Raw genomic sequence first — 14,967 nt, 5'->3', positions numbered from 1 at the left:
AATTAGGATCCTTTCTTGATCGTGTTAATCGCCTGTGTGTATGCGTATGCATACATACATACATGTAATAAACACATAGAGGTTGCTTTATCAGACTTTTTTAAAGTGCTATTTAAATATCGTGTATTGTTTTTACTTTCCTTTAAAATCTGTAATTGTTGGTCTTAATTTTTTTTAAGCTTTTAGTAAAACATGGTGGAGACTTGTTCGCTGAGAATGAAAATAAAGATACTCCTTGTGATTGTGCTGAAAAGCAACACCACAAAGAGCTGGCCCTCAATCTTGAATCTCAGATGGTTTTCTCAAGGGACCCAGAAGCTGAAGACATAGAAGCTGAATATGCTGCTTTGGACAAAAGAGAGGTAATCTCTAAGGAAACCATCATGCAAAGAGTGATCATTTTGCTTCCTTCTTATCAAGATGTTTATTCTCTCTTCTTGTTTCTGCAGCTAGCATTTCTAGAACTGTATCAGACAGTGGTTTTGTCATTGGACATTCTTTATCTCTCTTTTTAAATAATTTTAAAAAAATTTTTTTGTTACATTTTAAATTTAGAACTGTCTCCTTCCCTTCCTCCCCACTGTGCACTGGAAAGGCCACCATTTGACACAGGTAGATGTACGTGTGTGTAAAACCATACTATGTATACTTCTATTTATCAGTTCTTTCTTTAGAGGTGGATAGCATCTAGGATAATACTCAATAACTTAATCAAATTCACAGTCTTCAATATTGTTGTTACTGTATATAGTGTTCTCGTGGTTGTCCTCATTTCATTCCATTATTCCATGCTAGTCTTTTCCATGTTTCGCTAAAATCAATCTGCTCAGCATTTCTTACAGCCTAGTAGTATTCCATCACAATCGTGTACCACAACTTGTTTAGCTATTCTCCACTTGATGGGCACCCTTCAATTTCCAGTTCTTTTGCTACCACAAAGAGCTGCTATAAATATTTTAGAACATAAAGGTTCTTTTCCTTTTTCCCTTATCACCTTGGGAAACAGACCTAAGGATATACACAGTTTTACAACTCTTTGAGTATAATTCCAGATTGCTCTCCAGTATGGTTGGCTCGGTTTAAAGTTCCACCAACGGCATATTAGTGTCCCAGTTTTTCCACATTCCCCTCCAACATTTGTTATTTTTCCCTCCTGTCATTTTCCTATCATCCGATAGGTGTGAGATGATACCTCAGAGTTATAATTTGCATTTCTCTAATCAATAATGATTTAAGAGATTTTTTCATATGATTACATATAATTTTGATTTCTTTATTGAAAAACTGTTCATATTCTTTGACTATCACTTGGGGAATGACTTATTCTTAAAATTTGACAAAAGTATTCTGTATATTTGAGATATGAGCATTTCTGCTTTCTTTCTGATCTTGGCCAAGCTGGTTTTATTTGTAAAGAATTTCTTTAATTTAGTATAATCAAAATTATCCATTTTACATCTTACAGTGCTCTCTGTCTCTTGTTTATTTATGAATTCTTCTCTCTGTGAGTCTGATAGTAATTAAGCTTAAATCTTTACATTTGTCAAACACAAGGTTACTATGACCATTTACTGTGTATTATAGGTCTACTCTGTTTCACTTTTTATTTCCTAGCCAGTAGCCCTTGTTATACAGTTTAAGATCTGGTACTGTTAAATTGCCTTCCTTTACTTTTTTTTTTTCATTAATTCCTTTGATATTCTTGACCTTTAGTTCTTCCAAATGGATTTTATTTTTTTTAATGAAATAAAATAATTTTTGGTAATTTTATTGGAATGGCATTTAATATATAGATTGGTTTAGGAAGAATTGTCATTTTTATTATATTGGTTTTGCCCACACCTGAACAATTACCGTTTGTAATTATTATTCATTACTTCTGATTTTTATTGGAAAGACTTTGTATTTTTCTATTATAGATAATGGTAGCTCTTGGTTTTAGAGAGATACTATTTACTATGGTAAGAAATTATCTGTTTAGTCTGATATTTTATAACATTTTTAACATACAGAGGTGTCATTTTGTCAGAATAGATTTTTCTGCATCTATATTGTGATTATTACTATTGTCATCTATCATTTTCTTTGCTGAAATTTTCTATTGTTTATTCTTTAGAATTATGTTACTTAGTTGCTAGTTGATTTTAAAGTCTTTAAGAGCATTTCGTTGAATATAATTCTTATTTTGTTTTAAATATGTGACATGTTTAGTTTCTCTACATTTTTTTCTTTAAAATATGGTCAATTGGGGCAGCTAGGTGGCACAATGACTAGAGCACCGGCCCTGGAATCAGGGGCACCTGAGTTCAAATCTGCCCTCAGACACTTAGCTGTGTGACCTTGGGCAAGTCCCTCAACCCGAGTTGTCCTGCCTTCTCCCCTCCCCCCCCAAAAAAATATATGGTCAATTTTTGTACAGGTGCCATGTATAGCTGAGCATATTACCATTCAGTAATCTTCAGTTAGCTCATAGTTTTTGAAAGTTCTGTTTAGGTCTTTAAATTCTTTCTTGTTTGTATTTTAGTTAGTTTTGTCTAAATCTCAACTAATGTTCCCTACTTTTATAGTTTCACTGTGTAATTCTTCCTTTGACTCTATTAATTGTAAGTGCATGTATAGTGTTGTCATTGATTAATGTAATTTTTCTGCTTATCTTTTTATCTTGTCTATATTTACTGTAGCCTTACCTGAAATCATGGTTGTTACACCTTATATTTTTTAGTTCAGTTGAAGTTGAACTTCAGTTTCACTTCATTCTCTCATTTTAACTTCATGTCAGTCTTTGTGTTTCAAGTATATTTCTTTTACGTAATCTGTTACTGGATTCTGCTAGGACTGGGCCAGGTGTCAGGAAGACCTGAATTCAGATCTGTCCTCAGTTACTAGCTGTGTGACCCAGGGCAAGTCACTGAACCTGCTGGCCTCATTTTCCTCAGTTGTAAGATGAGAGTGAGGTTCATAGCATGTCCTTTTCCCTCCAGGCATGAAGCTCTATCCACTGTCCAACCTGGCTGCCACCTTAGGGTCACTGGGTGATATTTTTTTTCATCTACCAGCTTCGTTGGTGAAAGGAATGGTCACCGTAATTGAAATCCTGGGTCTTTGAAATCCTGACATATTTGTACTTTAATCAGCATGTATTTACTAAAGTTGGAAGCTTATGACAGTTAGGAATTAAGCCACTCTTTATACTGGTGGTAGCCAGAGGGGAGGAAGATCATGTTAACGAACATTTATATAGAGCTTTGTGGTTTGAAAGGGACTTTGCATGTGTTTCATTTGATCATCACAACAACCCTGTGTGGAGTGCTGCTATCATTACCATCTTGCAAAGGAAGACTGACAATCAGACCGTTTTACGTTATGTGCCCAGGGTCAGTTGTCTAGTGTCTCAGGACTGATTCGAACCCTCATGCTGCCTTTCAGACATCTTAAAATGGATATCCAATGGTATGTCTGAAACAGAGCTTGTCACCTTTCCCCTAAAGTCCTCCTCTTCAGGTTTCCCCACCCCCACCTCCTTTGCCTATTACTAAAGAGAGTAACACCATCCACCCAATCCCTCAGGCTCACAAGCTTTTAGACATCCTGACTTCCTCACTCTCTCTCACCCTGCTCCACCCCCCCCCTCACTCCCCCCCCCCCCCCCCCCCCCCCCCCCCCGCCCGCCCATCCCAGCTGTTATCAAGACCTGTCAATTTCACCTTGGCAAAGCCTCTTGAATACAGCTACTTCTCTCCACTGACAGTCCCCACCCCTAGAGTCCCATAATGCCTTTTGGTGGCTCTGCCTCCCTCAAGTCTCTCCCTATCCCAATCCGTCTTCCATTCAGCCACCAAAGTGATTTTCCTAAAGCACAGGTCTGGCAATGTCACCACTACCACCACTCAGCAAACTCGTGGCTCCCTGTTGCCTCCAGGAAGGAAATATAAATTGCTCTGTTTGACATTCAAAACGTTTTATAACTTAGTCCACTCTTAACCTTCCAAGGCTTCTTACACCTAACTTCTTGTCATGTACTCCTCAGTCCAGTGTCACTGGTCTACTAACTGTTCCACAAGCAAGGCCCTCTGTCCCTTGGCTCTGGGCATTTTCTCTGGTGATGCCCCATGCCTGGACTGTTCTCCCTCCTCTACTCTGACTGCTGACCTCGCTGGTTCCCTTTAAGTCTCAACTAAAATCCTTTCTTTTACTGTAAGCCTTCTCTGGTCCCTCGTAATTCTAGTGCTTTCCCTCTTTTAATTACTTCCTATCTTTCCTTGTGTGTTTTTGTTTTCAGGTTTTCTCCCCAATTAGATTATAAATTCCTTCAAGACACAGATTCTCTTTGGCTTCTTTTTTTTATCCTCAAAGCTTAGCACAGTGTCTGGCACATAGTAGGTGCCTAATAAGTGTTTATTGATTGATTTCCCTCCTCCCTGTCTCCTGGTTTATGCCTTTTTTACCATTATTCAATAGCTCCTACATGTAGGGTTTTTTCCCGTCATAAAAGCAAACCAACCTTCACTTGATCCTGTTATCCCTTCAAAATTATCAACCTAAATATCTCATCTCTTTGGCAGCCAAACTCATAGAAAAAAACTTGAAGTTACTTTATTCCATCAGTAATCAAACCTTGACTTTTGGTTTCACCATGTAGGTCTTAAACCACACTCTTTCAGAGTACCAGAGATTTCTTTCTTTAAAATGTATTGTTTTTTTTATCAAGAACTTGCTGAACATCATCACCAGTAATAACTTAATTGCTATTTCCAGCGATCTTTTCTTATTCCTCATCCTTCTTTACCTCTCTACAGTGTTTTATACTGTGAACTTCCCCTGTATCCTGGATAGGCTTTCTTTCCTGGATATTCTTGATGTTCTCTCCTTGTTCTCCTACATATCTGACCACTCCTCAGTCTCCTTTGCTGAATTGTAATCTATATCCCTGACTGTGTATCTACCCCAAGGAGGGCCTCTTTTACTTATCTACATATGCTTTTCATGAGCTAATTACCTCTTATAAGTTCAGTTATCATCCCTCTGCAGATGACTACCATGTGGACCGGTTGGCTACTAATTTGCTTCTTTACTTGTTTGAATCCTGTGTAATGTGTAACTTACAGACATTTGAGGAGAGTAGGCCATCCCTCTTCTGGCTCTCACCTCTGCTGGACAATTTAATAAACTTCTTTATAAATGATTTCAGTTTAGAATCTTGTTCTTAGCTAAAAAGGTTATTGTGAGGACTAAACAAGACAACATGTAAAGCACCTTGCAAAACTTCAAGTGCTATATAAATGTTGCCTTTCAGAACTGCAGCTCTGACCGCTGCTATTGCTGCTAACACCAATACTGCCGTAGTGTCAAGAATGTTTTCCTTCTAACCAATGTCTATGCTGTCACCTTTGTATATTACCCTCTACCCCTTTTTTCTGTTGTACCTCTCAGTCCCAAACTGTGCAGTCCACTTCTGTGCCCTGCTTCTCATTTGCATTCTCCTCTATGCTTTCATGCTCTTCCATCATTCTGCATTACAGTGTCTTCATAGGAGCAACATTTTCCATTCTGCTTAGGCATGGTGGTGTTCACAGAATCAAAGTCATCTCCCTCTGTACTAACTCCTTACACGTTATATCCATTGTAAGGTTTTTAATATCCCATTATAAAATATCTTTCCTTCTACCTTGGGAGTGTTCTTTAGTGGGATCACCTCCCCCCTCCCCCCATCCCTCCCTTTGTCACCTTGCCTTTTCTCCTATAACCTTACATTTTTCTGAGGACCACAGGAATTCTCTTCCCTCATTCCTCCATGGACTAGATTTATGTACTTTTGCATTCGCTTTTCTCCTCCCTCTCTTTTGATGCACCCACATAATATACACCTATAATTGTGATACACAGTTTAGTCTGTGGTGTTTCAAGCCTGTTACTCCACTGTCACTTCTTCTGTTTCTTTAGATTCTTCTTTTAATTTTAACCCCTCGTATACTTTTTAGAAATAAATCTTCTACTGGTTCTCTCTGTTATTGCTTTCTTTTAACCTAATATGTGTTTTTAAAGTTTTTTTTTTCCATGATAGTTTCTGGAGATGATATCATTTATTTCATTATTTCATATTTGGTAGTTACATTTACCTTTCTTGTGTTGCTGTTCTTTGGGATGTTTGCAAGTTATATGTGTTTCTGAAGAAGGACTTTGAGGCATGTTGTTGTGGCTTTCTACTTTTTTTTTCCTACTACCACATGCTACCTCTTATATGTTACAATATAAATGCAAAGTAATAGTAATGTTCTAGTGACTAGGCAAGTTTTTTAAATCTTCAATTACTCAATATCTGATTTACCTTTGATTCTGTTCTTTTCACAGCCATATGAAGGATTAAGACCACAGGATCTTCGAAGACTAAAAGATATGCTGATAGTAGAAACTGCTGACATGCTTCAGGCCCCATTGTTCACTGCTGAGGCTTTACTCAGAGCTCATGGTAATGACAGAAACATAGAAGCTTTCAGATGATTTAAGTACTTACATAAAGACATGAGTAAAGATATGCATGCATATTTTTATGTCTACTCACAGCAAATCAAGTTTTAGATAATAGCTCAGTCAGGGAATCAGCAACCATTGATTATGTTATAAATTCAAATGAAGGAAACTCAAAAGTATACTTAGGATTTTGTGGCTTGTAATCTGCCTTTGTGTTGTTTACAATGCCACATTTTAGCAAAGAGTATGATTTGAGCACAGTTTAGAAAATAGTTTCCAGAGTCTAGTCCCCCATTTTTGGGCATTGTCTTCCAACTATAAAATGTTGATGACATATGGTAGTAGTTCATTAAAATTTTTAAAGAAAATGGATCCAAGGGTGTTCATTTTTTTTGTGAGTTATTTTCTAACACAAAATCATAATCATAACTGGAAGTATTTAGTTCTTTAAGATTTTAACTCTTTAGAAGTCTTTGCAGATATTATCTCATTTGAACCTTACAATTGCCCTGTAAAGTAGATACCATAAGAAGAAACAGAATTGGAGAGTAGGTGACTTTCCCCGTGGCACACAGCTAGAAACTATAGATGTGGAATTTGAACTTAGATCTCTCGTGTTTGTACTAGCACTCTCTCTACAGCAGCAGATTATGATTTACAGCTTGAAATGACTCTAAAGATTCTTGAGTTAAACCTTCTTATTTTTACAGATTAAAAAAACTGAGTCTCTGGGAGGTAAATAACTTACCTAGGATTGTTCAGCTAGTATTGGAATTAAGATTATAGGACAGATTCTTGTATTCTAAATTCACAGAATCACAGACTTATAGTTGTAAGTTACTGGGTCCAACACCCTCATTTTACTAACATTGAAACTTAGGCCCAATAAAGCTAAATGATTTGGCTAAAGTCCATCCGTACATGTGATAAGTGTCAGAGCTGGGATTTGAGTGAAGGAAGAATCATTTATTAAAGTGAATATTTGCCAAGTAGTGTGCTGAGTTATAGAGATAGAACTACAGCTTACATTCCAATAGAAGGAAGCAGTATGCATGGGAGTAGTAGCCAGGGAGGGAAATCAGAACCAGAAGAGAATAGATTGACACGTCTTTAACAGGAGCAGTAGCAGAGTTGGTTTTCATTGTGGCTCCAGCATTAGAAAAGGAAGAGGCTGAACATGAATGAGGGCCATTGTGTCTTTTGGTAAAAAAGTTGTAGGATCAAGCCAGGCCCATGGGTTACAGAGGACTGAAGCAGCTACCAGGCAGGGTTATAGGAGTGAAAGAAGAGGAAGACTGTAGGTCTTGGATTTCTAATTTGAACCCAAGCCTTGGAAGCAATCCAAATCCTCTGACTTTGAATATGGTACTCTCCTCATGGAACCAACATAAATCGGTAGTTCTAATTCATAGTCTTTTTAATGCTACCATTTTTGAGGATTTAACATAGCATGTGATATATCCACTTCCTCTTTGAGGAAGTTATTTGATTACTGATTACTATAAATATCATAATTCTTTAAAGCTAAATAAGCATTGTTCATTTGTTTACTGCTTAGCTCTCTACCCTCTAGAATCTTCTAGTGCAGGCCTGTTCTAATCTAATCACTCCTTACCAAGGCCAACCCTTCTAAGTGTTCAACTGATCCCATTTCATCCTGTCTCTTCCAGCAGATTGTCTCCTCTGTCATCCCCACTCTTTCACTAATTTTCAATTTCTTCCTTTCTCCTGGCTCATTTCCTACTGCCTACAAATATGCCTGTGTCTCCCCATCCTAAAACAGTGTCCTCTTCTTGATCCCTTCCATCCCTCCTAATTCTTCTGTTTTTCTTCTGCCTTTATAGCTAAACTTCTTGAAAATGCCATCTGTATTAAGTGCCTCCTCTTTTCTCCTCCCACTCTCTTCTTCGCCCCTTACAATTTGGCTTCTGATTTTATTATTCCACCAAAACTGCCCTCTTGTTGCTGAATCCCATGGCTTTTCCTCAATCCTCATTATCCTTGGCTTCTCTTTGACACTGTTGATCACTCTCTCCTTCTCGATAGTCCCTTCTCTGTATGTTTTCAGGACACCCCTCTCTCCTATCGGACTGCTCCCTCTCCGACTCCTTTGCTGGATCCTTCTCCAGATCATGCCCTCTAACAGTAGCTGTCTCCAATGTATTTAATTACCTTCTTTATGGTGTTGATTCTCAAAAATACATATCCTGCCTCAGTCTCTTTCCTGACCTCCAGTCTTACGTCTCCAATTGCCTTTTAGACATCACAAACTGGATGTTCAGTAGTCATCTGAAACTCAGTATGTCCAAAATATAACTCATATGCTCCTTCTATCCTCTGCTACACCCCACCCCCACCCTCTCACCCCCCATGTAAGCCCCTCATCACCTCAAGCCTGGAATATTGCAGTAGCTGCTGGTGGGTCTGTCTGCTTCCTCTCTCTTCCCACTGTGATTCATCTGCTTATTCAGCCATTAAAGTGATTTTCCTAAAGCACGGTCCTGATCATGTCACCTTCTTGCTCAGTAAATTCCAGTGGCTCCCTATTGTCTCCAGAATTTAATACAAAATGCTGTATTTGCCGTTCATAGCCCATCATAACACTCTCTCTCCTCTCCTCACCAATACTCAGTTCTTTTCAGTGACATCGTACTCCTGGCCATTCGATGAATAACACTCCATCTATCTGCAACACTCTCCCTCCTCTGTTCCAACTACTGATCTCCCTGGCTTTAAGTCCCAACTAAAATCCCACTGGAAATTTTATCCTAATCCCTTATAATTCCAGTGCCTTCTTTTGTGAATTATTTCCTGTTTATCCTGTATTTAGCTAGCTTTGCATATATTTGTTATATTGTTTCCTCTAGTAGATCATAAGCTTCTTCAGAAACACAAACATGGAATATAAGAGAAGCCTAGAAAGGTAAATACATGTAAACAGTCTGAAAGAGCCAAGTGATAAGCGCTTATGTCCTAATAGGAGAAGAGATCATTGAACGAAGACCATTGGTTTAATTTTTCTTTGCTTCCTCTTCAACCCTTGAAGACTGTGGCATTTTAGAAGCACAATGATCTCTTCTCCTATTAGGATATAAGCACTTAGTCATCATTTAACTCTTTAAATTGTTCATATGTATTTACCTCCTCCAGGCATCGCTTTTATTGTATGTTTGTGTTTTAAGGATTCTCCTTGGCTCTGTTTTATTTTTTCAACAGCAGCAGGTAAAAGTCATCTTCTCTATTAAAGGTCTGCTTTTCCCTTTTAGAATTCTGTTGCATTTTTTAGGATAAGTTACTCTTGCCTGCAAGTCTTCATTTATAAAGTAGATTTTTATTGATGTTTTATTTTTACATTATTTTTCCTTTTGTCTCATTGAAAATGCTGACATTTTTGAGATTGTCCACTGTTCGCGTGAGCTTTTCTCTTTTCTCATCTTAGTTGTCTATTTTCTTTCCACGAGCTCTTAATTTCATTCTACTGTTTTAGCCTTCTTTCATCTCTTAGGTGGTATGACTGGTTTCCCTTCTATACAGTATTGCTTGGTTGAGAGCTGCTTAGTGGGGAGCCCATCCTTTCACAGCCCTGGCTTGAGATAGGGATCTGAAAACAGACAGACACACACACACACACACACACACACACACACACACACGCACACATGCCCTGCTCCTCAGCCTCATTGTTACCTCTAGTTTCTCCATTCCTTGGTTCTTTCCCAGCTCATTCTTCACCCCTTCACTGGCTTTACTTTCTTCCCTTCCTCATCTTGACCTCTTGGTGCATCAGCTTAAGCTCTACACTGTCCACTTTTTTTTTTCCAAGTTCCTTGCCTCATTATTCTAATAGAGATTTTGTCCTGCCAAGTTCCAGCCTTAAATTATTCCTACAATCTGATATTTTTACTCCTTACATGCTGCTGAATCAAACTGCAAAAAATAATGAATCTGTGCTGCCTAGGTCCACTACAAAGTTATGTTACATAATCTCCCTGAGTCCTTACTGTGATAAGGCCATCTAAATCTATTCACTTTCCCACTCATCACAGTTGCTTTTCCAAAACTTTTTATTCATCCTTTTTTTAAAAATCTCCCATGTATCCCTCTACCCCGAGCCTTCTTAGGGAAGAACCTGGTCTTAATATTTCACTGAAAAAATTGAGGCCAGTCACCAAGAGCTGCCTCTACTTCTTCCTAATCTCGCATTACCCAGATGCCTTCTGTCTCTGTCTTCTCCTTCACCCCTGTGTCACATGAAGAGGGCACCTTTCACTTTTGAAACAAACTACTCCGTTTGCCCAAGTGATCACATTCCCTCCTGTCTTCTCTAGTGAATTACCCTTGCATCACTACCACTCTCTCCCTTAACTTATGTCCCTCCCTATTAGCTATCTCCCCTTTCTTCAAAAAACTGTCACTTGATCCATCCATCTTCATGAGCTGTTATTCTGACTCCTTCCTTCTGTGGCTGAACTCCTTGAGAAGGCAGTCTGCAAGTAGTGTTGTCTACTTCTTTTGCTTTTTTTCCTTTTCTTTTTGCATTCTGGCTTCTGATCTCTTACTTCAACCAAAACTGAGTTCTTCAAAGTTACTAACAATCTCTTTATTTGCCAAATCTAATGGCCTTTTCTTAGTCCTCACTCCTCTTGACCTTTATGCAGCCTTTAATACTGTCAATAACTCTTTTTTTCCTCGATAGTCTCTTCTCTCTAGGTTTTCAGGATAATGCTCTCTCCTGGTCCTCCTACTAACTATATGGCCATTCCTTTTCTGTCTCCTTTACTGGAGATATACTCACCAGCATCATGTCTGAAAAGGTTTAGGGTCTTTTCAGGCACTTTCTTGGGTTTACTTGTCCCTCTGCTACAATACCTATAACTTTATTTATCTTCTCTTTGCAGATGATTCTCAGATCTACTTGTCCATCCATAACCTTTTTCACTACTACCAGTCATGTATTTCCAGCTACCTTTTAGATACCTCAACATGTCTAAAACTGAACTCTTCGTCTTTTCCCTAAAACTCCTTTGCGCTTTCTAACTTTCCTATAATTGTCGAGGTTATCGCTATCCTCCTGCCAATCACTCAAGCTCTCCTCATAGGTGTCATCCTTAAAGCCTCACTCTCATATCCCATATCCAATGTGATGAAAAGTTCTATTGATTCTATGTGCAACAGTTCTTCTCTACAGTCTCTATTATCTCTGGTGCTGCCATGACTCTGGTTCAGGCCCTTACACCTCATGCCTGGATTATTGCAATAGTCTTGTGGTAGGTTTTACTGCCTCAGGTCTCTTCCTACTGTAGACCATCCTGCACTCACCTTTCAAAATGATCTTTCTAGAGCACTGGTCTGACCATATCATGATTCTGGTCATGACTAAAATCTTCTATTTGTTTATTTATAGCCCTTAATAACCTGACCTCTTCCTGTCTTTCAAGTATTGAACCTTACTTCTCCTCACATACTCTGTGGTTCTGTGATGCTGTCTTCCTTGCTATTCTTCACAGAAGACACCCCATTTCCCACCTCACCATTTTCATTGGCTATCTCCCATGCCTAGAATTCTTTCCGTTTTTATCTATACTTCCTGTCTTTCCTCAAGTCTCCTCAAGGCCCACCTTCTACCAGTGAAGCCATTCTTTTAATCTTAATGTCCTCTCTCTGAGATTGTCTCTCCTGGTTAAATTGTGAGCTACTTGAGGCAGAAAGTGTTTTGCCTTTCTTTGTATCCCTAACAAATACCACTGTGCCTGACACAAAAGGAACTTAATCAGTGCTACTTGGCTTGATGCACACATCTCCAGGACACACTCAGCAAATCTCCCAGGTCATCCCCCATCTCAGGATGAGGAGGAACACTAAACACTAGCATATTAGAATGTGCAGCCAAGGAAGAAGAATGCTTGTGGTTGCTCATAGACCGTAGCACAAAGCAGGGACCACGCCTCTCCTCAAATCGCACCACTGTAGAATAACCAAAAATGTAAAGGTTCCCAGAATTAGCTCTGAAAACAGCAGTATGAAAAATCTAAAACTTGGAATAGTGTTACCTCCACCCCAGGGGCAGAGCCCAACTTTAACATAAAATTGGAAGTCAGGAAATAGGCTGGGAAAATAAGGCACGTATCAAACCAATAAAATAGAAAGAACCTGACCATAGAAAGTTATTATGATCACAGGGAACATCAAAATACACAAACTCAGAAGGGGACAGCAATGTCAAAATAGGTACATACGAAGCCTTGTAGAAAAATGCAAATTGGTGTCAGGTCCCAGAAGAAAAATCAACTAAGAGAGGTAGAAGAATAAATAGGAAAAGGAATGAGAGTGGTGCAAGAGAATCATGAAAAAAGGCTTGGTAAAGAAAGCACAAAAAAAATGGGAAAAAATGTGCAAAAATTCAGTGAAGAAAGCAATTCTGTAAGTTTTGTCGTTTGTTCATGTTTTGCAGTCAAGTCCAACCCTTCCTGTCCTTAGAGTTTTTTGGCAAAGATACTGGATTGGTTTGCTGTTTCTTTCTCCAGCTTATTTTGCAGATGAGGAAACTGAGGCCAACAGGGTTAAAAAGTGACTTTCCCAGGGTCACACAGCTAGTAGGTGTCTGAGGCCATATTTGAACTCAGGAAGATAAATATTCCTCATTCTCTTCACTGCGCCACATAGTAGAATTGGCCAAATGGAAAAAGACAAAAGCTTACTGAAGATAATAATTCCTTAAAAATTAGAATCAGGCAAGTGGAAGTTAATGACTCCACGAAACGTCAAGAAACAAAATCAAAAGAATGAAAAATAGGCGTAATGTAAAACATCTCATTGGAAAAGTAACTGACCAGAAAATAGATTGAAGAGAAGTAATTTAAAAAATATTGGACTACCTGAAAGCCATGACTTAAAAAAAAAAGTCTTGACATCATATTTCAGGAAATTTTCAAGAAAAACTGTCCCGATATCCTAGAACTAGAAGGCAAAGTAGAAATTGAAGGAATCTACCCATCGCCTCCTGAAAAAGATCCCCAAATGAAAACTCTCAGGAATGTCATAACCAAATTCCAGAGCTATCAGGTCAAGGAGTAAATATTGTAAGCAGCCAAATAGAAATAATTCAAGTATTGTGGAGCCACAGTCAAAATAACACAAGATTTAGCAGTTTCTACATTAAAGGATCAAAGGGCTTGAAATATGATAGTCCAGAAAGCAATGGACCTAGGATTACAACCAAGAATCACCTGCCCAATGAAACTGCTTATAATACTGAAGGGGGATAAATGGATGTTCGGTGAAATAGAGGACTTTCAGATATTCTTGATGAAAAAGACCAGAGATGAACAGAAAATTTCATTTTCAAATGCAAGGCTTAAGGGAAGCATAAAAAGGTGAACAGGAAAGAGAAATAACAAGGGATTCAGTAAGGTTAAACTATAGTCCTACATGGGAAGATGTTACTAGTAACTCTTAAGAAATTTACCACTAACCGTAAGTTGGCTATCATGGAATGATATTTTAAAAAAAGGTAAGAAAGAGGGATGTACTGGGAGAAGGAGAATGGGAGAGGTAGGATAGGGTAAATTATCCCACATAAAAGAGATGTGAAAGAGCTATTTCAATGTAAGGGATGTTGGGGGGAGGGGTGTCAGGCAACATGTGAACCTCCCTCTAATCAGAATTTGCTCAAAAAGGGAATAGCATATATCTGTCCTACCCTATGGGGAAGTAGAAGTGGGGGGAAGGGGACTTATAGAAGGGAAGGCAAACTGGGGGAGATGATAGAAGTATAACTGGTGAGGAAGGACATGGTGGGAAAGAAGGGAGGAAAGGATAAATGGGAAAAATATAATGGAGGGGATTACACAGTAATCACAACTGAATGTGAATAGGACAAATACCCATGAAACAGAAGTGGGTAGGAGAGTGGATTAAAAATTAGAATCCTGCAATATGTTGTTTATAAAAAACACATTTGAAGCAGATACAGACACATGGTAAAGGAAGGGGGCTGGTGCAGAATCTATTATGCTTCATCTGAAGTAAAAAAGCAGGAGTACCAGTCAATCTCAAAGCAAAGGCAAAAGTAGATGCAATTAAACATAAGGAAGGGAACTACATCTGGCTAACAGGTACCCTAGTCAGTGAAGCAATATATATATATATAAATCATGATATAGTATCCAAATCCCTAATGGAAAATTTAAATGCATTAACAGGAGGAAATAGTAAAATCATACTAGTGGGGGACCTCAACCTGTCCCTTTCAGAACTAGATAAATTAATTTAAAATAATAAGAAGTTGAGGAAATAAATAGAATTGTAGCAAAGTTAGTTATAATAGACCTCTGTAGAAAGTTGAATGGGAATAGAAAGGAATATACTTTTTTTCTCAGCAGCACAGTACACAAATACTGATCATGTATTGGGGCATAAAAATCTCACAACCAAATGCAGAATATCAGAAATATTAAATGCGCCCTTTTCAGACGATATTGCAATAAAAATTATATTCAC

The 14,967-nt window shown here is 38.3% G+C and overlaps 1 protein-coding gene across 2 annotated transcripts in view; it reads left to right on the top strand.

The window, feature by feature from the left end:
• ANKIB1 (ankyrin repeat and IBR domain containing 1) overlaps positions 1–14,967 on the top strand; it is a 145,135-nt gene that overhangs the window by 63,661 nt on the left and 66,507 nt on the right. For both annotated transcript variants that reach the window (XM_036761895.1, XM_036761893.1), the window contains exons 4-5: positions 180–362; positions 6,349–6,466. In XM_036761895.1, coding sequence (XP_036617790.1) covers positions 180–362; positions 6,349–6,466 — 301 coding nt within the window. The remainder of the gene's footprint in view (positions 1–179; positions 363–6,348; positions 6,467–14,967) is intronic.

Source organism: Trichosurus vulpecula, chromosome 5, assembly GCF_011100635.1.
Source record: "Trichosurus vulpecula isolate mTriVul1 chromosome 5, mTriVul1.pri, whole genome shotgun sequence".
Lineage (NCBI taxonomy): Eukaryota > Metazoa > Chordata > Mammalia > Diprotodontia > Phalangeridae > Trichosurus > Trichosurus vulpecula.
This window is presented reverse-complemented; position numbering and strand designations above follow the sequence as displayed.